The sequence below is a fragment of the Leucoraja erinacea genome, chromosome 22, assembly GCF_028641065.1.
Source record: "Leucoraja erinacea ecotype New England chromosome 22, Leri_hhj_1, whole genome shotgun sequence".
NCBI classification, from domain to species: domain Eukaryota; kingdom Metazoa; phylum Chordata; class Chondrichthyes; order Rajiformes; family Rajidae; genus Leucoraja; species Leucoraja erinaceus.
Genome location: NC_073398.1, coordinates 23,840,975 through 23,868,173, shown reverse-complemented (window position 1 = coordinate 23,868,173; position 27,199 = coordinate 23,840,975). Strand labels below are relative to the sequence as shown.

The 27,199-nt window shown below is 41.2% G+C and overlaps 1 protein-coding gene across 1 annotated transcript in view; it reads left to right on the top strand.

The window, feature by feature from the left end:
• reln (reelin) overlaps positions 1 to 27,199 on the top strand; it is a 253,257-nt gene that overhangs the window by 169,158 nt on the left and 56,900 nt on the right. The window contains exons 29-41 of the mRNA XM_055653596.1: positions 875 to 1,032; positions 2,616 to 2,823; positions 4,284 to 4,360; positions 6,880 to 7,038; positions 9,786 to 9,974; positions 10,592 to 10,865; positions 12,367 to 12,507; positions 15,456 to 15,633; positions 19,280 to 19,364; positions 21,441 to 21,562; positions 23,487 to 23,617; positions 24,946 to 25,048; positions 25,290 to 25,516. Coding sequence (XP_055509571.1) covers positions 875 to 1,032; positions 2,616 to 2,823; positions 4,284 to 4,360; positions 6,880 to 7,038; positions 9,786 to 9,974; positions 10,592 to 10,865; positions 12,367 to 12,507; positions 15,456 to 15,633; positions 19,280 to 19,364; positions 21,441 to 21,562; positions 23,487 to 23,617; positions 24,946 to 25,048; positions 25,290 to 25,516 — 2,052 coding nt within the window. The remainder of the gene's footprint in view (positions 1 to 874; positions 1,033 to 2,615; positions 2,824 to 4,283; positions 4,361 to 6,879; positions 7,039 to 9,785; positions 9,975 to 10,591; positions 10,866 to 12,366; positions 12,508 to 15,455; positions 15,634 to 19,279; positions 19,365 to 21,440; positions 21,563 to 23,486; positions 23,618 to 24,945; positions 25,049 to 25,289; positions 25,517 to 27,199) is intronic.

Sequence of the window (27,199 nt, the reverse complement as noted above, 5' to 3'; positions counted from 1 at the left end):
AAAAAAATGCTCAATTCTTTTGTACCTTTAAATCACGTGCTGTCTCATGAACAAGCAAGTAGACCACTTGTACGCTCCGAGTATGGACAGGGAAAGAAGGAAGATTATAGTAATGTTGCAGCAATTGGTCTGTGCTCTGTCAGAATCCATCAACAGATATTGATTTTGATCTAGTGATATAGATCAGATGAAGCCCTTGATAAACACAGAGTGCTGGATCAACTCAGCGGGTCAGACAGCATCACTTCTCCAAAGGAAAAGGTGATGTTTGGGGTCAGAACCCTTCTTCAGACAGACATAAAGCCCCTGTTTTCTTTCCAAAAGATGCCACAGCCTTTTGTACTTTGACTAGAACACATGAAGACATCTTGCTGGAAAGCACAGCTTACTCTATATAGAGCAATATAAGTGGGACCCGTATATTCCTTATCATGAAATATGGAATATAATAGATGGTTATTGACACTGACAGCTGGTGAAATCTTGACCTTGGGTATACCTGTTTTCGAAACCTTGGCGGAAATTCAGCCTTTACTCTGGCAATAACCGACTGGGAACAATGCCTCTCCATCTCTGAAATCAACAGTGTGCAGGATGCAGGAAAGCCTCGAGCAAGGTTACATCTGCAGCCCGCTGTGAGATCGCCCTATTACAAAAAAGTTACACCAGGGAACCTGTTCTGCCATGTGTTGTATTTGTAAAAATGAAGCATCTGCAGACGGCTTTCCCTTTTGCTAAATAGTCATCGGTTGTGCTGAGAATAGTAACACCGACTGCAAATCACCTGAACATTTTCATTATTCTACAGTGTATAACTACTTTTGTATCTATCATTGTAATGTCTCAGTTTCTTTCATTCTTTGGTGAATTACAGTAAGACTCGATTCCGCTGGTTTCAGGAGACCAACACGCACAAGAGTGCATCTGCCTTTGGCCTAGATGAAGTTTACATCTCTGAACCCTGCCCTAACTACTGCAGTGGACACGGTGACTGTATCTCTGGGGTCTGCTTCTGTGACTTTGGTTACTCTGGTAAGATCATGCCAGATAGCTGTTACATTTATCTGAAGCTAGTGCCAGAGATGGCAAGATCCCGATCTTTGTTAAATGTGGTAGACATTGCCATTCCTTGTGTAGATACTTCCGCTTCAGAAAGACAGAAATATCAGAACCAGTCAGCTAAGCAGTTGCTCCTCCTCATATTCTTGAGCCCCAAAGAATTCACTGCATTTGACAAGATGTGACATAAACTGTAAAACGTTAGCGCATTTTAAACTCCGGCTGATTTTTTTTCCATTCAAAATAAAGCTGCTGATTCACCACTTACCAAGGTACATTTTTATCTCCCATTGATGGTATAATGAATGAACTACTGAAGAGCAAAGTCCAAAGTCATGTGTGAACTTTTCTGACTGATCAAAGATGGGATGCAGGATGAGAAGAGTGGATTGTGTTTGTTTGTAATGGGTGTAAAGTAATACGTGTGTAAAATGAAAATAGGGAATTGAATTTGTTGTGCCCCATTTTGTCACCAGGTCAGGGAGATGTTTTGAAAGTACTGACAGGTTAGTTAATGAACTGTACCTTTAGCTTGTGTGTGGCATTTTGAAAGTCTTTTAAAAAAACAAAACTTTTCATTTAAAATTTGAGCAAGACCAGTTCTGCTACTTGTTATATTACCCATGTTATATTGGACACTGCATGTCTTAAATTATTAAAAAATAACCCTTTCCTTTCGTCACCTGTCTGCCCAATTCAATGTACTACCGATAAATTATTCATATTAGCAAATCACAGTTTAATACAGGGTCCTTGAGAGCCTTATTCATTCAACAACGTATTTCTCTTATTGTGCCGAGTATAACAGAGGAATATCAATATCAATAACATTATAACATGGGCTCACATTGATTTGAAATGCAGCTAAGATCCCCTCTCAATCTTCTAAATTCTAGCGAGTACAAGCCGAGTCTATCCAGTCTTTCTTCAGGACTTTCATATGAAGAAAGACTGCATAGACTCGACTTGTACTCGCTAGAATTTAGAAGATTGAGGGGGGACTTATAGAAACTTACAAAATTCTTAAGGGGTTGGACAGGCTAGATGCAGGAAGATTGTTCCTGATGTTGGGGAAGTCCAGAACAAGGGGTCACAGTTGAAGGATAAAGGGGAAATCTTTTAGGACTGAGATGAGAAAAACATTTTTCACACAGAGAGTGGTGAATCTCTGGAATTCTCTGCCACAGAATGTAGTTGAGGCAAGTTAATTGGCTATATTTAAGAGGGAGTTAGATGTGGCCCTTGTAGCTAAAGGGATCAGGGGGTATGGAGAGAAGGCAGGTACAGAATACTGAGTTGAATGATCAGCCATGATCATATTGAATGTCGGTGCAGGCTCGAAGGGCCGAATGGCCTACTCCTGCACCTCTTTTCTATGTTTCTATGTTTCTAATGTTGAGCAATTGTATCACTCAGGTGCATTATTCAAATACTTGATTCTTTGTTTCAGATCACCATTTCTAGTTTAGATAACAGAACATTTTCTATACTTGAATGCAAATATTAAATGTAGAAACCTACTTCTCTCCATGATGCATGGGTCCATTCTCTCATAGTTGAACATGGAACCTGTGTACCGAACATACCGAACCCCAGTGAAATGACTGATCGGTTTGAGGATAAGCGGAGTCCTCTCTGGTTCAAGGTTACAGGAGGACAGGCTGGAATTGGCTGTGGGATACTGAATGATGGGAATTCCCTCTACTTCACTGGCCCCGGTCGAAGAGAAGCCAGAACTGTCTGTCTTGACACGACAAACATCAGGTGAAAAGCAAAATGTATATTTGACACTAGCTGTTGAAAAAGTTCACATTAAAAGCTCCCTTTTAATATTCTTTAAGTACATGCATTTCCTGAAGATGCTGCACAAAAGCAACGTCTATTATTTTGAAAAAATATTTTCCACATAGTTGTATCTCATGAAGCACAATACTGATCATTACCACCAGATCCAAATTAAGTGAGTTTAATTTATCTCTATTGGGTTAGTTTTGGTTAACTCAAATAGGCAGGGGCAGCACTGTATTCATTGTAGAAGAACATGACTTTTGAGATGGCTGAAGTTGCCTCCAACATTGGTTCCATCATGAGGATGCGCAAATCTAATTACCTCATTGTCCGAAATGTGAAGCTGAAGATTTGGAAGGAACCACTCTTGTGGTATTCAAACTTCATTTAAAACATCCATGAATCCAAAAATCCAATACCATTATTTTACAACGATGTTGGTAATCAGTCCAGGTGTGTGATTTGAGTTCATTAATTAGGATTACAAGCCAGTAAAATGTAATTGTTTATTTCACTCAATTTACTCTAAAGACAGATTAATCAGAAGTGTGAGGCATATGCAGAATAAAGCTTTTGACCCTATGTCCTCCAATGAAATCCTATGAACATAGTCTGGTATATCAGTGCAAATGAGGGCAGCACAGTTGAGTTACTTCCTTACAGCGCTTACAGTGCCAGAGACCCAGGTTTGATTGCGACCATGGGTGCTGTTTGTACGTTCTTCCCATTTTTTCTCTGAAATCTTCAGTTTCCTCCCACACTCCAAAGACATAAAGGTTTGTAGGTTAATTGACTTGGTATAAATGTAAATTGTTTGCAGTGTGTTAGGATGGTGCAATGTGCGGGGATCACTGGTCGGTGTGGACCAGGTTGACTGAAGGACCTGTTTCCGCGCTCTATCTCTAAATTAAACTAAATTAAACTAAATGTATCCTGTTCCCACACTGGCCATTGTTGTAGCTCTCCAAATGCATTACCAATATGTCCTGAATACTGGATATTCTGACATGGGTCAGAGCTCATGTCCAGCTGACAATTGGGGTCAGAGCTCATGTCCAGGCCGCCTCAGCACAGCAGCTTCCCCATGCAACCCTGAGGTTTCATAGCAATGTGCACATAGCAAGAAGAGTCCCTTTGCATGACATTTCCCTGCTTACCTCCTGCTGAGTGACACCAGATAAGTTTAATTTCACTTGGATATGATTTCCAGAATTCAGTTTCACACGTCAGATAGTTCAGTTTCATGGCTGGATTAGTTCTGTCGTGTGATAATTCTTGTGTTGTAATTCTATCGTCTACCTATGTTTCCATTATTGTCCATAATGCTCATCAGTCCTCTCTAGATGGCCTGTTTAATAACATAAGGTGGTTCTGACAAAGTGTATTTGTGATAACTTCTTCCTATGAATTTCATCATCTCTACTTTTCATACATAGATTGGTGCAATTTTATATCCGCATTGGAAGTAAAAGCCTTGGATCCTCCTGCAGCAAACCAAGAGCTCGAAATGAAGGTAATTAGAATTCAGAATGTTTGCTAGAATACTGTATGTTTTTGCAAAGGGAACATATTATCAATAACCCCAATGTATTCAGTACTCTTGTTTGCCTGAAATACAAAATGCTAGAGGAACTCAGCGGGTCAGGCAGCATCTGTGGAGCGAATGAACAGACCAAGATCCTTCTCTGACTGAAGGATGGTATTGCCCCAAACCTTTGCCTGTCTATTTCCTTCACGGGTGTATAAAAAAACGCTGGTCCTGAATCGTCATTTGGAGCTTTGTCTTTCTTTTGCTCTTTACAACCAATTATTTCACTCTCAGGATGATTGCTAATGGTGGAGTCCGTACGCATGCAAAACGAGTCCTGGTTTTAATCTATACATAACTAAAATTCTGATCTTGTACTCTTCCGGTTTGAGCGTTTGTCTATTTGCGCAAAAACGGTACGGGGGAGAGTAGAGGCGGGGGTAGTGGGGGAGGTGAGGAGGGATAGTGGGGGGGGGGGGGGGATAGGGGTGGGGGGGGGGTGTGGAGGGGTGTAGGGAGGGGAGAGGAGTTATGGAGGGAGGGAGTGACTGAGGAATAGGGAAAGGAGAGGAGGAGAGAGGTGTGGGAGGGATTGGGGAGGGGAGAAAAGGGGAAAGAAGAGGGAGGGTGAAGAGGAAGGGAGAGAGTGCTAGGGATGAGGGGAATTGAGCTGTGCCTGTGCAGTTGGGGGCTATGGGTGAGTGGTGGAATATTGCGTTGGGGGACCAAGCCTGTGTGACAGGGACTTAGTCCAGTGTCCTTCAATCATGTCACTTTTATTTGTGTTTTCCTCGATAGATTGTTGGATATTCTTCATTTTTCTGCAGTTTTTTTTCCACTTTTTCAGCTGATCCAGGAAGCAACAGGCATATAAAATGGTTTACATTCAGATTTCCCAGAGGATGTCTCATTCTTGGTAACACTGTATAAGTGATATTGTTTGGATTCATAAGTAGGAAGAGATGGGAAAGAGGAGCTGATAAGAGAATTTACAAACATAAATGCACCCTGGGGAATCAACAAAAGGTGCTAATTAAGGAGAACCAATTAAGTCATTTCAGATATTGACAATCATTATTTTAATTTCTTCATTTAGCAAGGCTCATTGAATAATCAGAAGAACATTTATAATTTCACAGTGCCACTTGAGAAAAATGACTTAATAAAAATTTATTGCTCCAACCTCTACGAAGAATTTTATGGATTCAAAATATGTCAAACGATTGATTCTATTGTTTGAGAAACTTTAGATTGAGCTCACGTGGGTGCCCTGAGCTGTCACACTCCACTCAAGCAAATCATAAGGAACAGGTGGAGTTCTCAGTGCAGGAGTACAGGAACAAGTTGCACGGAATAATCGTGTGATTAACAAGAAGATTATATCATGACTTTCCCTGCTCCTGTGTGTTATTAGCAAAAAAGTACTTGGGACAAAGTACTCTTGACTGCCATGTTTGAGAGCAGTGAAAGAAACCAGCGAGACACCATCAAATTTAGTAGAATGGTAATTGAGGTACAACTGAGGAGAAGTGGTTGATGGGATCTGTAACAGGAATATCCCACAGCATGCCTTTTGATTTTGTCATATGTGTTAACTAGTTGCACCAACTGTATTTATTTTATTCAAGATCTCTGCGTTGCTCCAGTTTGGTTTATTGTCCATCCCTGATCTTAGCTGTGCCATCAGTGGTGATTGTGCCTTCAGCTGCATTAAGCTTCTACTTTAATTTAATATTCCCCAAACCACTCTGCGCTATCCTTTCCTTTCCTTTAAAAAGCTCCTTAAACTGTATCTCTTTGACAAATGTCTTAGCTGCCTATCCTCATGCCTTCCAATGGAGCCAAGAGTTAATCTTATCATGTGCTTGCTCTTTGGGATGTTTTGCTACAATAAAGTGCTGAAACAAAATGACTACTTTGTCATTTTATTACGAGTAACTAGGAAACAAACAAGTCTTTTAAATAATCTGGACATATAAACATATTATCATATAAACAATGTAGTCACTTCACGTATAAACATTCTGAGTTTAGGTATCTGTATATACCTGCAAGTGTTTAGAAAAAAAAGGATTGAGCAGATTAGATTAATGGTATATATCTTATTCACTTTAGCTTTTAAAAATCCAGGAGATGGAGAACAAAGGTTAAAAGTAATTTTCCCATTTAACACACGTAAACTTGTTTAAGTTAACGTATGGGGATTAAAATATTAATTGACACCCAAGTGAAATGAAAAATGGTTTGTTTATTTATGTCTGATTCCTTGCCATTTTGAAAATTATGAATATATCGCTTATCCTTGGAGAACATCATATTTAATTCCCTCAGTGCGTACATTTTCCCCTCCAGCTATTTCACTTTCTAACACTTCCCCTAGCCCACACTGCAGAGTAATCATTGAACTATTAGGAATAATGTCATGGGAAATCTGCCACTGTGAAGCAAAATCCTGGCAACACAATTTATCCTCTCTCTCTCTCTCTCTTTCTCTCCCAAATTAGGAATTGTTGTCCAGTACACCAATGATAATGGAGTGACCTGGCATGTTTTGCGTGAGCTGGACTACATGTCTTTCCTCCAGCCTCAGAAAATAACAATCGAACTGCTCCCCGAAGCCAAAACCATCTCGACAACATTCCGCTGGTGGCAGCCACAGCATGGTAAGCTTCCATAACTTTGGAAACCAAGTATAAACTTATAAAAAGATTGTCTAGTCCCTTTATAACTTATACACCAATCAAATCTCCCTTTGAGATTCCTGTATTCAAAGCCAACAATCCCAGCCAAAACAAAAAAAAAGATACAAAGTGCTGGAGGTTTCAACTGGTCAGGCAGCATCTCTGGAGGACATAAGGTGGTGACATTTTGGGTCCCAACCTCAACAGTATCCTAATAACTGTAATTCCTCAGCCATGAAAAACATCCCTATAAATTGTGTTGGCATCCTTGCCAGGACTTGCACAGCCCTCTTGTAACAATGTGAAGAGACTGTACACAGTTGCCCAACACAGTATATGTATGATATATTTTACAACTTCATCCTTATTATATTTTTTACCTTGACCTATAAAGGAAAATTACCTTCCCATACATCCTATTCAGCATTTCTATTGTCTTAAGAGACTTGTGGATATTAAATATATAATGTCTCTTTTTTCCTGTACACTTAATATGGAGTCATACACCACGGATACTCATCCATGCTGACCAAGGTGCCCAACCAAGCTTGTCCCATTTGCCCATGTCTGGCCCATATCCCCATAAACCTAACCTATCCACGTAACTATCCAAGTGTCTTTTAAATGGTTACACAGTTCAACCACTTCATCTGGCCTATCCTTCAACTAATTATGTATTCACTTGCCCTATTGGTCCTTCCATTCGATCATGGCTAATCTATTTTTCCCTCTCAACCTCATTCTCCTGTTTTCTCCCCATTACGTTGAAGATCCTGCACCCTCCTCCATATTGTGTTCCACATCTCACGTATTTGTTCATCTTTCCAGTCGATTAATATATTTTGCTGCAGTGTTCTTTCCCAATATAAAGCTCAGCACCAATGTTAGCATTATTGGCATATCTTCTACTTGTGGCTCTTGCATTTAAATTCAAATCATAGAAACATTGAAAACAGGTGCATGAATAGGCCATTTGGACCTTCGAGCCAGCACTGCCATTCAATATGATCAGATCATCCACAATCAGTATCCCATTCCAGCTTTTTCCCCATATCCCATGATTCCCTTAGCCCTAAGAGCTAAATCCAACTCTCTCTTGAAAACATCCAATGAATTGGCCTCCACTGCCATCTCTCATCCTTCTAAATTCCAGCAAAAACAAGCCCAGTCGACCCATTCTTTCATCATACGTCAGTCCCGCCATCTCAGGAATTAACCTGGTGAACCTACGCAATATTACCTTAATAGCAAGAATGTCCTTCCTCAAATTAGGAGACCAAAATAGCACACAATACTCCAGGTTTGGTCTCACCAGGGCCCTGCACAACAGTAGTAGAACCTTCTTGCTCCTAAACTCAAATCCTCTCTCAATGAAGGCTTTCTTCATTGCCTGCTGTTCCTGCATGCTTACTTTCAGTGACTGATGTACAAGCACACCCAGGCCTCGTTGCACCTCCCCTTCTCCTAATCGGCCACCATTCAGATAATAATCTGCTTTCCTGTTCGTGCCACCAAACTGGATAACCTCACATTTATCCACATTATATTGCATCTGCCATGCTTCTGCCCACTCACCCAACCTATCCAAGTCACCTTGCAGCCTCATAGTATCCTCCTCGCAGCTCACACTGCCACCCAGCTTTGTGTCATCCGCAAATTTAGAGATGTTACATTTAATTCCCTCGTCTAAATCGTTAATATATATTGTAAACTGGGGTCCCAGCACCAAGGCTTGCGGCACCACTAGACACTGCCTGCCATTCTGAAAAGGACCCGTTAATTCCTACTCTTTGCTTCTTGTCTGCCAAACAGTTCGCTTTCACTGTCAATACCCTGCCCCCATTATCACGTGCTCTAATTTTGTACACTAATCTCTTGTGTGGGACCTTGTCAAAGGCTTTTTGAAAGTCTAGATCCACCACATCTACTGGCTCTTCCTTATCCATTCTACTTGTTACATCCTCAAAAAATTCCAAATTCCAAAAGCATGATTTCCCCTTCATAAATCCATGCTGATTTTGATCGATCTTGTCACTGCTTTCCAAATCACTGAATCAGAGCTGTATTCTGTGAAAAAGCAAGCCTAAGGGCCTAATGCTGATCCCTGAGTTTGCAACTCACTGCGAAGGTTACACAAAAAACTGATGTTCAGCATGGCCAACGGGCCGAAACCTTCTTCAGACTGATCGGGTCAACCATGGGAAGAGTCTTTTCTTTGGCCACCGGAGGATTACTTTTTAATTGTCCCTCCATAACTCCCTTGTCCCCGGGCACTTTCCCTTGCAACCGAAAGATGCATTTTACCACCTACTATAGAATCCCATGGATATTTATCATTCTGTTAGGCTATGTGTAAGGCCATGGGATTTCTGTGGATTCACGAACAAACTATGTTTGGTTCTATCATAGTAGGGGTTATAGAATCTTGGCTCCTTTGGTGAACTCTGTTTTTTCCCTTTCTTTCCCCGCACATCAAGAATTTAAAATTAGCATCTACATAATTGTTGTCATCTGCACAGGATAAAATAGCACACTTCATCTAATGGCAGATGATAATGTTAAGATTTTTAATTGTGAAGATTAAATCACAACTACAAACTAATACATTCTTGTTATCAGGTTTTATCAATTGTTTATCAAAATGGGCATGCCTCCTGAATATGGGAATCTGGAATCCTTCTTCATGCTTGTTAACATTAGCCTAACGTTGATTGTATTTGTCTTTTCAGGAAAGATCAGTGCACAATGGGCTTTGGATGATGTCTTGATTGGAATGAACGATAGCTCACTTAGTGATTTTCAGGAAACATTTGATGACTCCTCTGACTTGCAGCTCAATTGGTATCGCATTCAAGGGGGCAATCCAGATATGTATTGTCTCTCGAAGGACACAGCACTGGTTTTTAATCTGAATATTGGTAGGTAATTGAACAGAACTTGCAAACACAAGGACACAGGAGCTGGTGTAGGTCACCCGGCCCCTCAGGACTGCCTTGTCGTTCACTAATTCAATATGATTGTTGATGACCCACCCCAAGCCGCGTTTCCTCTTCTGTGTTAGTTCCTGTAGTCGCAGAATTCCCGGATTTTTCAAAAATGGATCTCCCTCATTTTGAAATGCATCCTGTCATCATCTATCCTCCTCGGCACGGCAGGCTGGAGAATTACAGAGATTCGCCATTCACCATTACTAAAAACATTTCCAATGGTGGCACAAAGTGCTGGAATAACTCAGCAGGTCAGGCAGCATCTCCGGGGAACATGGACAGCATCTCTAGAGAATCTATCCCTATTCTCCACTGATGTTGCTGAGTTACTCCAGCACTTTCTGTCTTTTTTTTGTAACCAGCTTCTGCGGTTCCTTTTCACCACTATCCACCATTTTCTAACATTAATCATAACACAGTCAATAAATAATCGTAGAAACATTTAATAACTTTGATGCTTTAGTTACCAGAGACATTTTTAATCTTCGAAATGATACATTCTCTCTTCCTCCTGCCTCCCAATTGCTTTTGTCTATTTTGTATTCCAGGCAAGCCTCGGTTTGCAGAAACGTGGGATTTCCATGTTACTGCCTCCACGTTCCTGCAATTTGAGCTCAATATAGGCTGCGGTGGTCAGTCGCCAGATTCCTCCGGCATCCACCTGCAGTACTCGCTCAACACAGGCAAAGACTGGCATCTGGTGAAAGAAGAGTGTGTCCCCCCCACCATTGGTTGTCTGCATTACACGGAGAGCACGATCTACACTGCACAGAGTTTCCAAAGCTGGAAACGTGTCACCGTCTACCTGTTTCCAGGAACCATGTAAGTCTACGAAGACATAAGGACGCAATCGAGAATGGGGGAAAAAGTGGTCAAGGCCTCCCAAATCAAATAATCACTTTAAGGATACTTGCATGTCCATGTTTGTATGTGTTTAGTACAGATGGTGTACTTCAAATTTCTTCATGTGATGATTTAGGAACAGGAAAATTACATTCAATCACTCCGACGTGTTCTGCTCTGTAGTTAGATCATGGCAGATCATGTTTAAAATGTTTTAAACATAGGAAATAGGTGCAGGAGTAGGCCATTCGGCCCTTCGAGCCTCCACCACCATTCAATATGATCATGGCTGATCATCCAACTCAGTATCCTGTACCTGCTTTCTCTCCATACCCCCTGATCCCTTTAGCCACAAGGGCCAGTAGCTCTTCAATCACTACTGATTCCTTATCCCTGCCTTGACACAAATCCATAAACCTCACTTTTGCCATTTTCAATTGACCCACCCCCCGTCCCCCTCCCCGTCGCCCAGCAAAGACAAATTTCAACTGGGTGAAGAAGTGTTCCCAATTTATTTTCTACTACCCTGCCACACAAAATAATTTATCAACCATATTGATTTCAATAATCATCTTGACCACCTATATTATTCATATATTTCTCATGACACAAAAGGCTATTCAGCCCATTGAATCTCTGCCAGCTCTCAGAACAAACTCATCAATCCCAATTTCATGGGTTAGTTCCTCTAAGCCTTTCCCCCTCACATCCTCATTCTTCTTATCGAGTCCACACACGTTGCCTATTTCCTTCACTCCAGCAATTTTGCTCGATTTTCCAGCATCTGCAGTTCCTTCTTGAACACAAGATTAGCCAGAGTTGAACACACTTCTCGGCATCTGCATACAATGATGTCTGTCTTCTTCTTGTGTTTCTTGCGCGTGGTGCTGGAAAGATTGTTGAAAACAGGGCCGCGACATGCACGCTCTTTCCTTAACCCCTCATCCTCATTAACTCCCCCAATCCACCAGCATCCGCTTCCACTAGGGACACTTTACAGTAACCAATTATCTAACCAACACACATGGCTTTAGGATATAGGAAGAAAACAGATTACCCAGGGGGAAATTCACAAGGAGAACATGCAAACTGCACACACACAGCACCAGAGGTCAGGATTAAAAACAGGTCACTGGTGGTGTGAGGCAGTCGCTGAATGAGTTGCACCACTGTGCTACCCTTAAAACTTTGTGGATTTAGTGTTTTAAGTCCTGTAAATGAAAGGAGTATATTTTGGGTAAACCTCCCCCAAATCTTGTTTTCGTTCCGTAAAGTTAGAGATGGATATACCAAGAACACACTTTGCTTCCCGCTGTTGTTAGCCCTGTTGTTGCCTCAATAATTGTGTAAAAAATGTTTTTTGTGAGATTGAAGCTAGGCTTTAATTAATAATTTTCATTTCCTGAATGCTGAGAATGATTTATATTTCAACCCAGCACCTTTCCTTTTGATGTTACTTATTCGTCTACTGTCTAATTAGTTCCCCCAGGACCCGATTCAGATGGATACAAACTGAATACTCTTCTGGGACTGATAATTGGGCCATTGATAATGTGATCCTAGCCTCGGGGTGTCCCTGGATGTGTTCTGGTCATGGCATTTGTGACATGGGTCATTGTGTGTAAGTATGAAAGCATCAATCTAATTGTGACACCGATGTAAGGCAGGAAGCCATTTTCTGCCGCTGACTGCAAATAATTAGAATTCATCCTGATACAATATCAGGTCTAAAACAGATTGAGAAAAGTTTTCATTATTATTCATTACAGATTACAGAGTGGTGTATATTAACTGTTGACTAATGCATCCCATGACAAACTAATCCCAAAAGGGCATCAGTCACTAATTAAAGTAACCCTGCCAGTTCATTTTTGCTATTGAACACCAACTTGCTCTATCCTGCTTCAATTATAAAGAAAATGTTCATGGTTGACAAGATTTTAGATGTAAATCATTGATGGGACCATCTGCTGTAATGTGGCCTATTCAAAGCTATATAATACAGGATATTAGTCTGCTACCAAAAGATTTTAATTACATCGCCTTTAGAATGTTCTGAGATTAGTTCTTAACAATGCACTTTGTTGCAAGCCAATAATTAGAAATTCTGCAACTGGGAGCAGAGTATGATTAAGATTTGAAAGGGGAAATGATGTACGGTTACATTTCCATTCTTCTCCTTTTTTTGTTTAAATTTAAAAATGTTTCTCCCCTTTTACAATTGCAAACTCCCATTAGTTACAATGGAGGCAATTTTGATTTTGGCCAGTTGTATTATCTGATTGACAATGGATTGGATGCCTATTATAGAATTATTGTGAGATTATGGAAGAGGGGGTTTGCAGGGCAATAGATGAGAATTTCTAGATGAGTGAAATCTTTTATGTAGTGATAGAAAACCAACAAAATAGGTTTGGGCAGGTTATGTAGTAATTAGCAACATTCAGTCTGGTTATTTGGTTTACTTGCTGCACTCAATCCTGGCAGGTCAGGATTTTATTTCTGCTATGTTAAAGAAAGCTTGCATTTACAACCATCCTTTTTTTAGATGCAAACTGTTGCTGCAGAGCTTCAAGGAGCCAGGGAGCAGTGGCTGTCGTGGTCTCAGTGCCAGCAGTTCCTAAGCGTTTTGTGACATTGAATGATTGAATGCTTCTAAGAACAGAATGGATGAAAGGCAGATTTTTTTTTTTATAATTGATACTTTTCTGGGAGTGAAACTCACTTCATCTTTGTCAATGTGTCAGAACGGACAATGGCAGATATAATCGGGTTCATTCTCCACATCCAGAGGAATGTTTTGCGACTGGAACAGGACAGTGGGAAAGTTTGCAACCTTCACATATGCTTTGTTACACTTACATTAACGGTGGGAAATGTAAAATGTGTATTATGTTTCATAGAATTGAAACTAGATATGGTTCAAGGCTTTTTCTGATTTGTCTTCGGAGACCTTTTTTGGAAATGAATTTAAAAAATGAATTTGTACGTGATCCTTGGGATTCCAGAGCAGCAGGAAGCAGGACATGATCAAAGCAGATAAATGAACTGAATGCTTCCTTTCTCTGTTAGATTTCCTGCCTTTTTGTCAAGCTCCCCATGGTTTCCTGCGAGGAGGTGCTGTTGGAATGAAGGTGCCGGGGTGGAAAAGGAGAAAGCATTCTCCCCAATAATCTTGTACTGTGCCTTGGGACTTGCGCTGTGTGGCACAACGGCTGACGGCATTCAGCCTGATGAACACAAGTGAAAGGGTGGCTAGTAATGGTACAGCTGAGGGAGTGAGCAAGTAATGTCTCAACAGTTTACCAGTAGTGATTGGAGTTGCAATCTATTCTTGTCATTTGGGCATTATTACAGTTTATGAAATTGACTGAGCTGCTTGATCTGACAGTGCCGTGTAACTGCACATACAGTTACTGTCTTGTACACAAGACTTATTGGATAATATTCAATAATTCTATATCAGATTTTTCCAATAATTGTTTACAAAGCAATGGATATCACTCCAGAAGAGGGGTCTCAATCCAAAATGTCACCCATTCCTTCTCTACAGAGATGCTGCCTGTCCCGCTGAGTTACTCCAGCTCTTTGTGTTTATCGTAGGTGACATATCGGGTTGGAACCTTTCTTCAGACCCAGCTAATCCAGCCTTAACCATTTCACCGGTTCCTTTAGAAACCTCTCCAGTGAATAGCAGAAAAGAGCATTTATTAGCAGCAAAGACCTAAGAGCAGACAATGGGCACAAGCCACCAGAGACTGGATACTGATGCACAGGTTACTGCTTCTGCTGCACCTACAGGAAAGCCTCTAGGACAACAGCAGATGGATCCAGGCCAACTTTTTCCGTGAGGTGGCTTCTACCAGTGAAGCTGCCAGATCTGCTGATGATGACAGCAAAGGGAACACACTTTCTTATTGCTGCTACTAAGCGCTGTCAGTTGCAGTATATCTGTGGAAGGTGGCCCCCAATCTCGCTGAGGTGTCCAGTGTTTCCGGAACAGTCCTCTGCATAGAACACCGTTCTGGGTTCCATCATTTAGAAACCAGATTGGTTGCTGCTAAACAAATAGAGCACTGCTGTCCACAGCCTATTGTTCCTGCTCCCACACGGGGTGGAGATAGCAACAGAATATATGAGGTAATAAATCGAAACAACAAAGGGCTACAGATTGCATAAACTGATAAGGAAGGAAGGAGATGAGTGGAAGCAAACAAGGGAGGGATGCTGGTCAGAAGAGAACAGTGGTTGATGGGGATGGGGGACTCTTTATACTGGATATCTCTCAGTTACACCCTCAGCCCTAATGCAGGGTCTCAATCTGAAATGTTGACTAACCCTTTGCCTCCATAGATGCTGCCTGACCTGCTGTGTTCCTCCAGCAGTTTGTTTTTCTGCTCCAAGAGAATATTGTGCCTTGGATATTTGGAGCCATATTCCGCAGAAAATGTTGCATTGGTGATTGGCAATTTGATCGGTTGGATGCGTTGATTTGTGGACTTTAGCTTGTGTGCTGTCTGTGAGAATGTCATTAGGTTGTGCCTTTCACTGATGTTCTTTTGCTTGCAGGTGCGACAGTGGCTTTGGAGGCCGCAACTGTGTCCCCACTCTTCCATTGCCGTCAATCCTCAAAGATGACTTTAATGAGAAACCCCACCCTGACCTCTGGCCTGAGGTTCTTGGAGCAGAAAGGGGAAACTTAAATGGGGAAATTATCAAATCTGGAACAGCGCTGGAATTCAACAGGGTTAGCAATCTATTATAAATATGTAGATGTACAAAACAGGTGTTGGAATACAGGTACGGCCCCACTCAACAAGGTTGAGCAAGTGAAGCTGCCACTGAACACAGTGCCGCCAGCAAGTGAGGCTGCAAACACCATGCCCATATTTGTAACGTTAGTTAATGCACAATCTCCCACAAGTATTGTCATTCTAATCTGTTTAAACTAGACTTTGGCACCTATTTATGTTTATCTTGCATTGTTTCAAAGTACCATTCACATCATTGCTTGGCATGAAAAGGTTCTTTACAGCTTAAGCCCCTCTAATTGTCAGGAGCACCAGCTTTATCTCATCATCATGTTGCCAGGAAGAGTTTATACAGATACAGTTTCATTAACATGAACCTCTCCAATAACCGGGACACGTATTCACTCCCTCTGGGCAAAATTCTGCAGATGGTGGAAATCTGAAATAAAAACTGAAAATGCCAGCGATACTCAACAGATCAGTCAAAGCTTAGAAAAGTACAGCACCAGAACAGGCCCATCGGCCCACAGTTCCATGGAGTTAATGTGGCATCAGGATTATGAAAATTTAGTAAATTGCTCGACTGACCTGCTAAATATTTTCAGAATTTTCTGTTTTGATTTCTCCCCCCTCTTATTGCTGGTTGAGTTGCAACCACATCTGACAGAAGAACGCAAGGAATAGAATGATGACATAGTGGACAGATTTCAGCTTGCACTTTCAGATGCTGGGCTTTGTCTGCCTGCCTTTCTTTTTGCTTCTGGTTTCTATTGAGGCGACAAAAATGTGAAGTGTTTCCCAGGGTCCAAATCTGGCTTCCTGTTGGGATTTTCAAAGCACGAGACTCGGAGAGGCTTTTTGTAATTGTAGGCCATTGGCAAGTGTAGGCTCAGAGTTTGTCCCTCAGCTGTACCCCCAGAACATAAGCCCAGCTGGTTCCACAGCACTTTCATTCATCCACATGCCACATGGAGCACGAAAATGCAGATAGCTTCTGCCCATTCCTCTGCATTCTGTCGATTTTGAGAATTAAATGTAATCTCTTCCCACCCCCATTGCGAGGGACATGTTTTGCGGCAAAATTTTGATAATTGCCTTCACTGCACTTATGGAAGAGTGTTTTGTCTGAATGTTATGCAAGGCCACTTGTGTCAGGTCTGCAGGCTCGTGGATTTCTGACTGGTGATCACCAGTTCCCCCAATTATTCTTGGGCTGCTCTTTCATTGATTTATTGTTTAGTTTTAGTGTGATTCAAAGGGGCTTTTACTTTTGTAGATTAAAGAGATGTTTATTATTTCTGCTTAAGGAATTGAGTTCTTCAATTGTTGTCGACAAGAGAAGCAAGGAATTTCACAAGCATTCTGCTTCTTAAGATAATGGGAGACTTTACACTTGACACATATCTGTGCCAGTAAGTTTACAGTCCGGACAGTTGTGCATTATTCTGGTGAAGGCATTAAGAAGCAAAGTATTCTGTCAATATGTTGCATCAACTGTGTACACCTCTGATTGTCCTGCTAGATTAGATGTTACAAGAAAAGGGAAGGGAACTAACAAGATTTAGGAGGAGGTTACACAAAAAAGCTGGAGAAATTCAGCGGGTGCAGCAGCATCTATGGAGCAAAGGAAATAGGCAACGTTTCGGGCCGAAACCCTTCAGAATTGCAAGAAACCCTTCTTCAGATTTAGGAGGATGTTTCCAGGTGTGGAGGGGTTGAGCTATAACGAGCCGCCGAATAAGCTGTTTTCTGCAGAGCATAGGAGACTAAGGAATGACCTTATAGTGGTATATAAAAGCACGAGAGGCATTGATAAGATGAATAGCCACAGTCCTTTCCCTGGGCAGGAGTTTAAATTGAGAGGGACCCTAATGATGCATACATGGAACAAGCTGCCAGAGGAAGTGGCAGAGACGGGTACAATTATCACACTTAAAATACACTGAGGCAGTTGCGTGGATAGGAAAGGTTTGGAGGAACATGAGCCAGATGCAGAGACGTGGGACCAGCTCAGTTTAGCTACTCGACTGACGTGGACAAACATAAAACAATAGAATGTGGAACAGTTGAGGATAGGAAAAGGCCCTTAGGCCCACGATGTCTGTGCCGAACATGATGCTAAGTTAAACTAATCTTCTCTGCTTGCAAGTGATCCATATCTCTCTATTCCCTGTATATATGTGTGCCTATCTAAAAGATGCTTAAATGCCACTATCCTGCCTGTTTCCACCACCACCCTGACCGTGCATTCTAGGCACCCGCCATTTTCTATGTAAAAATATGCACAGCATTTCTCCTTTAAACCCTCCCTGGTTGACCTTAAAGCAACACCCTCGATTTTTTGGTTTAGGAAAATATATGGACTGTTCTCCATATCTATGCTTCTCATAATGTTGTATACTTGTATCCGGTCTCCCCTCAACCTGACACTACGGAGAAAACAATCTAAGTTTGTCCAATCTTTCTCTTAGCTAATGGCCTTTAGTTTATTGTCTCTGCCACGTGCCTGCCTCTGACACTATCCCTCTTTAAACATTTCTGAATTGATTATATGGACCCCCCCCCCATAGTACTGGTGTACAATATTAAATAAAATCTTGGGTGCCTTTATCCATGAAACCTGAAACACAATGTTTTGTGGCTCTGAGAGTCATAGTCATACAGCATGGAAACAGGCCCCTTGCGCCCAGCTTGTCCATGCCGACCCATATGCCCCATCTATGCTAGTCCCACCTGCCCGCATTTGGCTTGTGTCCCTCTAAACCTTTCCTATCCGTGTACCTGTCCGAATGTCTGTTAAATGTTGTTAATGTACCTGCCTCAACTACCTCCTCTGGCAGCTCCTTCCACTTACCCACTATCCAGGGAGTGAGTTTGAAGTGACATTACTTTTGTTATGTGTTCTGTTGCTACCCTTATACAATAGCCTGTGTCTTCGGTTAATAGTTTTCAACATTTTGCACTTGGTGTGGTGATATTCTTATACAACGCACTGAGAATTGTGTAATTGCTCTTAATGTGTATTACTGCATAATGTGTATTACTACTGTATAGCACTGCATGTTGTTGCATTAATACACCCCTATACCACAGTTTATGGTCTGCTAACACTTTAACAAAGTACGCTGTTCATTATGCTAATATGTTTACTATGACAAATTATGTTGTTAATGTTCAACATAATGCAGTTAATAATGTAACATACTAAATGATATGCATTTTAATTCCTTCATTTAAACGTTTTGTGTGCTGTGTTAATATAGTAACATGCCACACTGTGTGTCATGCTAAAATTATTATGCACTGCACTGTATCTTGAGTCAATTTTCAAACAAATTGTCCTGTAAGTTATGTTAATGTCATGCAAATGTTGTTAATCCTCTAACTACAATATACTAAGTGCGGGTTTAGTACTGTTTTGTTCACACTCTAATATACAGCACAGTGTGTTGTCAGGGACACTTCTTTTAAATTGTTTACTGCAAAATGGACATTTGGCTGTTCATGTTCAATTAGTTGTACAGTAATTATGGAAGTAAAATGCCCTTGGCCTTCATTTAAATAACACATTGTGGTCATTTCTGTGTGTTTTTCTATACAACATACAACCACATTGGTTCTAATCCTCTTCATTTCTTGCAGGATGGGCTGCGGATGCTGGTGTCCCGGGACCTGGAATGCACAAGCACCTTGTACATTCAATTCTCATTCAAGTTCATCACTAAAGGTCTGTTTAAAAAAAAAAAAATCTTACCCAAGCAAACAATATTGAACAGATATCCGACTTAAAAGTTCCAGAGTATAGAAGCTATCTTGCATCTCATGCTGCAGAGACTAAAAGTAACATTAATGGCAAACATTTAAATATAACAAAAATAATATATATATTTGATGTTAGATGTTATTTCAAGTGAGGTCCATTGGCCATTTTGGATAAGTGTTGCAACTCATGGAGAATCCAAGTATTTTTGCAGGGAAGGTAATTTACCTGGCCAATTTTCTGATTGTGTTGCCTGTTTACTAGAGCACTGTGGCAGTTGTGCTGCTTGTGCATGTTGCTTCCCTGTAACCCGCTAGTGGCCAGGTATCATATGGAACCAATGCAGGTAACTTGCTGTTGATGGGTCCCCAGGAAGATGTGGAACTTCCAAGTGTGCACTTTAGTAAGGTCAGTCAGGATCAGCAGAATATCCATTGTGCTATAAAGTGCCAAAGGGACCCGGCGGTCAATTGGCACCAAATGATCAAGTTGTAAATTTCCATTCATTCGTTCCATTCCGTGCAGCCGAACTGCAACTGTCGGAGTTGGACTGACCAATAATCATGTACGAGTTAATTAGTACGAGTGTCAGGGGTTATGGGGAGAAGGCAGGAGAATTGGGTTAGGAGGGAGAGATAGATCATGATTGAATGGCGGAGTAGACCTGATGGGCCAAATGGTCTAATTCTTCTCCTATCACATATGGCATTGGAGAGGTTGGACAGAGTAACATCATCTGATAAAAACTCTTTGCATTTTCTGGTAATTTGATTAAGAGCACATAGATCATTATACATAAGATTTAGTGTGTATAACCTGAGAAGGAAGGGAGAGAGAAAGTAAGAGTGTCTGGACGAGTACTGAACATATAAAGCTCTGATTTAATATCCAAACACAACTCTGCACTGAGGTACAGACATCTGAAAATATCAGAAGTCTCTGAAGTCAATATATTAAAGCACTTCTCATGACAGCATGTTAAAATGACAGAAGGATTATCTCATCTTATGAGTTAAATATTTAACAACTGAGTTACAGAGACATACTCAGCCGCCATTTAGATTAAAAAAGGGAAGCACTCAGTTTGAATGCAGATTTCAAAATTAGTTTATTAATGGATATTTTCCTCGCTGCTTAAAAGGAGTTGCTTTCTTTGGAGATATATATGCACAGTTATTCCAGAAACTGGTTAATGCAGAGCCCGTAAAATATTACTAACGTTCATTGTCAGAATGTGGGTCATACATTTAAATTAAAAGCATCAGTGTAGGCTTCAAGCCCAAAGCTAGTCCCTTGTTATTTTGCATTTACATTTAAATAAAGAATTAACAGAAATTCAATGATTTGTAGTATTTCTAGATCCAGAATGGCATTTACATCGTTTTAGTATTAAATTTAATTGCAATATGAAATATTCTAAAGCATTTCCATCAGTTACTGATGTATTATATTTAGCTTCTGTTTTTTTAATATATTTGCCCCTTTCAATTTATTCTCCAGTCCCGATGTTATGCATGTTATTTCATTGTATTTATTTTACTCAGGAATGATATATAAGCCAGTTATTCCATCTGGTTAAGGAAGAGGGGAATTGTTTTTCACCCTGTCAGGTTTCAGTGACTCGGACACACTAAGGTTTCTGAAGTTGGCCCTGGCTATGCAAAGTGTTGGGATTCTAAAGACATTCTGGTTTGTAACGGACAATGTGCTCAAATAAACTATTTAATTCTGTGAATGACTTGGAGAGTGAGCTGATGGAGTTGATTAGCACGTCCTGGCAATGTTCTAAAGGTCGCATTCTGTTTGTGTCAATCATGCATCTAGTGAGTTTTTACAACTCTCAGTGGAGTTTCTAAACTCTGATTAATTACACTTATGCAGACTGACTTTTAGTAGATATTTTTGTAAACTTAAATTAATTTATTAGCGCCTGCCATTTCTGTGATAAATTGTGGGTTAGCAACAATGTGGTTGTGGTTCAGCCTCGTCCTGAATTGGTCTGATGGGAATTACACTGATCCCAACACTGTCTCTTTGGCTCAGGTGCTCCCGACCGCTCGCATTCTGTTCTGCTGCAGTACTCCATCAATGGTGGCATTACCTGGCATTTGATGGATGAATTATACTTTCTTCAGACAACAGAGGTGCTCTTTATTAATGTCCCCTTCCCACTTTGAATTTTCGTGACCTGGTGTCGGCCCTAAATTTAGCTTGCCTGGTAAATAGGCAGACCAATGTTAATTTGTCGCATGATACTGATTTAATGCCACCCATGTGCTGTTTCCGCCTCTGGCAACCTCACAACGAAGGTAACACATTGGAATTTCATTTACATTGTGCTTTCATTAAATCATTTCTGCCACCTTCTATTTATTAAAGCTGAATCTGTGAAGTTCTGTTGAACTGTGCAATATGACATGTGTGTGTTATGTATAAGAATAGATCAAGGATAATGTTATAGACGCAAAATATTGGAGTAACAGTCTGAAGAAGGGTCTCGTCCCGAAACATCACCCAGAGATGCTGCCCATCCCGCTGAGTTACTCCAGCATTTTGTGTCTATCTTCGGTTTAAACCAGCATCTGCAGTTCCTTCCTACACAAGGATAATGTTATGCTGTGAATTAAATCTCTAATATACTTAATTCTTCTGTTCTCGCTCCGTTAGTCTTGAATATGCAGATGCAGAGGATGAGCTCACTGAATCAATCCACCCAGTACCATTACACCTCAATGCCAACAGTAAACCACTGTATCCTGTTTCCATTTCTTGAGCCAGTAATGCACCGAAAATCAGAAATCCACAAAAGATGGGATCAAACTTGGTAACATTTCACTGCAGGGCACAAAGATTCCTGCAGGTCAATCTGCCCATTTAGACCCTCAGCCTCGCCCTTTGGCCTTCGCATGTGGACAGCCTGTTTAAATTTTGCAACACCAATGTGCCCCTACACCCATTACAACATCCTTCTCATGGAATATAGAGGGTACAGAAGGGTGTGGAGAGGAACAATGGAGATATCTCCTCATAATCATGCGTTTGCACCGAACGTCTCCCCTTTTCGGTGGGGAGAGCTGTGTCCTCCGAAATGATAACCGGGCCGGTCGGTTTTCTGTGTCGCCTTCCTCCCTGTGCGGGGCGTAGATTTAACTGGGGGCCTCCGCATTGTCCTCCGCTGCGAGAAGGGTCCTCGGGTGGAGTAGGGAGGCCCTCCTCTAGGCCATTATTAGCGCGACTTAGGAAATTGGTTGATGCAGCTGGAAAGTTACACTGACGTAATGCATTCACGTAGAGTCCGAAGTTTACACTTATGCAGACACTTTTAGTAGGAAACTTAAATTATTTAGCACTGTGATAAATTGTGGGGACAAGTGTCACTCTCAATCTGTACACTGATAACAACTTTCATTTTGACCATTCCATCAATGGTGAAATACCTGGCATTCCATGGAAATGAACATTTCAATAATTGTTCAATGAGGCACCAATTCTTTAAATTTTTTAGTTACCTTTACTGTAATGTCTACAATGCTTGATTAAAAGTAAATCGCAGCTGCATGTTAATGATTTTTTTAAAGATATTAGTGTATGCAGTCTTAGTTAATTTGTGTGGAAATGTAAGATTGGTGAGTTTGATATTGAGGCAATTCCACAAAAGATGGAAAATACAAAGAATAGTAAACTTTGTTGCATTAAAATTGGCAAATGCTTTCACATTTCTCGTGGCAACAATGGATATTAATAGCAGCTGTGACTTTGTAACCAATGTCTGCATGACCCACCTCTACAATTAAACAGTTTGTTACATTGGGATGTTGGAAATAGCCAAACAGTGTCACTTCAATCTCTAACAACTTTCATTTTGACCATTGATGAAATAATTCCATAAATGAACATTTCAATAATTGTTCAATGAGGCACCAATTAGTTACCTTTACTGTAATGTCTACAATGCTTGATTAAAGCTGCATGTTAATGATTTTTTTAAAGAAATCTGGCCTTATCATTTTGTGGAAATGTGATCTGATATTATTGATGGGTAAACTTGTTAAATGAGAAAAACTTTTAACCATTTGCTTAAAAAAACAGTTTTGTTGGAAATTCGTTCTAATGTTTGTGGCCAAAGGATGGAAGAAACTGGTTATTTCTATCCTGGGTGGAAACATTGGTCGTTCGACTTTACTGGTTATTCCCTATTGGTCTATACTAAAGGGAACCACGTAAGCATAACAGCTTCTCCAGTCCATTGGTTATTGGTCTCTGACTATATGTGTTAACATTAAGTGTTTATTTCTCTTGATTAATGTCCAGGCTCTTAAGTCATAAGATCATAAGGAATAGGAGTAGAATTAGGCCATTCGGTTCATCAAGTCTACATGGCTGATCTATCTCCCCCTCCTTACCCCCTTCTCCTGTCTTTCCCTCCATAACCTCTGAAACCTGTACTAATCAAAAAGTCAAAGAATCCTTGACGTCTCCACGTCTCTGCCACTTATTCCACTTTAAGGATGCTTCTTAAAACCTCCCTCTTTTAGCAAACCGCTCCCAAGGCCCAACATTTCCTTCTGTCATGCATCATGGTGGCCTAGCGGTGGAGCTACTGCCTTACAGCGCCAGAGACCCGGGTTTGTTCCTGACTATGCGTGCTGTCTGTACATTTGTACATTCTCCCCGTGACCTGCGTGGGTTTTCTCCGAGATCTTCGGTTTCCTCCCACACCTGGTATCTTGGAAACATGAGCGGCCTGAGACATACCCCAGGTATCCTTCTCAACATGTGCTTTATTGGGCAACATATCAGATTTCTAAATGATCTCTTTTATATATATTTTTTTAAGCATTGGAAAATTTTGTATTAACCATCAGGGGATGAATGCATCGTCAAGGGCAAAATGACCAGAAACCTGTCAGAAATGTGTCAGCATCACACCTCTTCATAGGCTTTGGCAATGTAGGTTTAGACTATAGGCGTAGGCGTAGTCAGGCTCCTGTTGCAAACTACATTACTGCATTATATACTAATTATCCTCGTGTACATGTCAACTCATCTGCAGATCCTTTTAGGAACATCCTGAAGATTTGCTCTAATGTTTTTACCTCACACCTTTTCTTACATTTTATTTACAAAGGAGCTATACATCACCAGGAAAACAAGTCTTAAGCTAAACCGTAGTTCTCATCAGGAAGCTTCTTTCCAATCATTGAAGTGAGTACCAATTGTAGATGGTCTCCAATGTAGCAGCATCCACTCACCAGAGATGCCTGGGAATGAACATTATCTCAAAAGATGACTAGACAGTCGGGTGGCGTTGGTGGAGAAGGGCAGCTTCTCTGGCTGCTCTTTCATTTGAGAATCACTTTTCCTCCTAACAAATGTTTTTAGTGACATACACAACAATCATAGCATTGCCTCTTTCAATATGCAATCCTCTGAATGCTCCCAAGCAATGCTGCAGTGTTGCAATGTTTACACCCGATCTTAGCAAGCGGATTTAACTGCATAGTTACTGTGCAGTTATTTTTATTTTAATGTTGTGTCTCTGAACAAGGGAGGAAGACTCTGCCATCGTCTTCGTGTCAAACATGGTTGGGGAACATTCCATCACCACACGTGATCTGGATGTTAATGAGAACACCATCGTTCAGTTTCAGGTAATTCTCTATGTTTACTGTACCTGCCTATTTTTTAGCAACATAGAATTTTTGGACATTGACTGCATGTATTTAGAATGTCCTCAGAATATTTTGAATTTCCCAAATCGTCTTTGAATCAAAACCTTGTTGCCCTTCAAATGAAAACCTTCCTAGGCCAAATGCTTACATTTCAGCAACAATGTGTAATAGCATCACTGAGTTAAAACAGAGAATATAAATGTGTTTTCTATAATTTCAGATCAACGTTGGATGTAACATAGATAGTTCAGCTTCTGACCCTATTAGATTGGAGTTCTCACGGGATTTTGGAGCCACGTGGCACTTGCTCCTGCCTCTCTGCTACAGCAGTGGACACATCAGCTCACTTTGTTCAACTGAGCTCCATCCCAGCAGCACCTATTATGCTGGAACCACCCACGGCTGGAAGAGGAAGGTCATCCATTTTGGCAGGCTGCATCTTTGCGGGTGAGTTCCTAATTCAGAATTTTTTTTAAAGCTTATTTAAATCTTTTTTTAATCTTTCCGCACACTTAAACTGGTAATCTTGTGATTCAAAAGAGTCGGTAGCCTCTGTCCCATTTGCACATTGATGATCAGTAGTTTGCTGAGCCTTGCCTGGTCTGGCCTGGTGTAACTCAGGAGCTCAGTTGCACTGCCATTCTCTGCTGCACCTGAACAAGTGAAGGCTGTGGCCTGAGAAGGTGCAATAATTCCCGACTCCCATTTTGTCTGGACCCACCTTTCATTCAATTGCGCTTTCTGCTTCCCCACCCCTCATCTGATACCCTTCTAAACAGTCAGACTTTGGCGGTCCTGACCAATTGCGGCTATTTCCTCTTCGTCCAATTTGATGCTCATCACATTTAATTTCTTCTTGTGGCAGAGGTACAGATGCATAACAGGTCATGACCCTGTCGCCAGTTCACTGCGTAGATTTCTATGGAACTACCACTGTAATATACCCAATGAACATGAGATGCTGGAGTAACTCAGCAGGTCAGGCAACAACTCTGGAGAAAGTGGATAGATGACGTTTCAGTTTGGGACCCTTCTTCAGACTTTCCAGACTTCTTTATGGGCCTGTTCCACAGGCGATTTTTTCTTCGACTTCCGACGACTGTCATGGTCGTAGCAGGTCGCCAAGAAATTGGCAACTGGACCCCCACACGACAATGTCTACAACAACCTACCACCTAGTCGATGCCAAGCTACGGCAAGCTACTGCCGACCCATTAGGAGGTCCACCTACGACAACCTACGTCCACCCGCGACAAGCTACGATAAGGTACGACCCTGTCGGCGACAATTGGACAAATTAAGACAATTCAGTCGCCAGTATTTGTCACCGGTTGACGTAGGTAGTCGCCAATGGAATTCACCGAAGTCAGCACCAGCGACAACCTACGTCATCCTGGCAACAACCTACGTTAGATTACGATCGTTGGCGTCGAGCACATGGGCGCCTACTGTCGCCGAAAAGTTTTGAACATTTCAAAATCCAGCGGTGACCAGAAAAAAAGTACGACTCTTTGGGCGACCGAGGAGATCATACTGGTGACACCCCAGCGACCATGTCGCAACAGCCTAGTTGCCTGTAGTCGCCTAAAAAATAGCCTAAGTGGGACAGGCCCATTAGGCTTTTTCAGTCCGGATCTGAAACGTCATCTATCGATTTTTTCTAGAGATGCTGCTTGACCTGCTGAGTTACTCCAGCATTTTGTGACTATCTTTGATATAAACCAGCATCTGCAGTTTCTTTTTTATTACCCAATAAACATGGTTTAGTAATTAATTTATGCTGGTACACTCCAGGTTGGTGAAACATAGAAACATAGAAACATAGAAAATAGGTGCAGGAGTAGGCCATTCGGCCCTTCGAGCCTGCACCGCCATTCAATATGATCATGGCTGATCATCCAACTCAGTATCGTGCACCGGCCTTCTCTCCAAACCCCCTGATCCCTTTAGCCACAAGGGCCACATCTAACTCCCTCTTAAATATAGCCAATGAACTGGCCTCAACTACCTTCTGTGGCAGAGAATTCCAGAGATTCACCACTCACTGTGTGAAAAATGTTTTCCTCATCTCGGTCCTAAAATATTTCCCCCTTATCCTTAAACTGTGACCCCTTGTTCTGGACTTCCCCA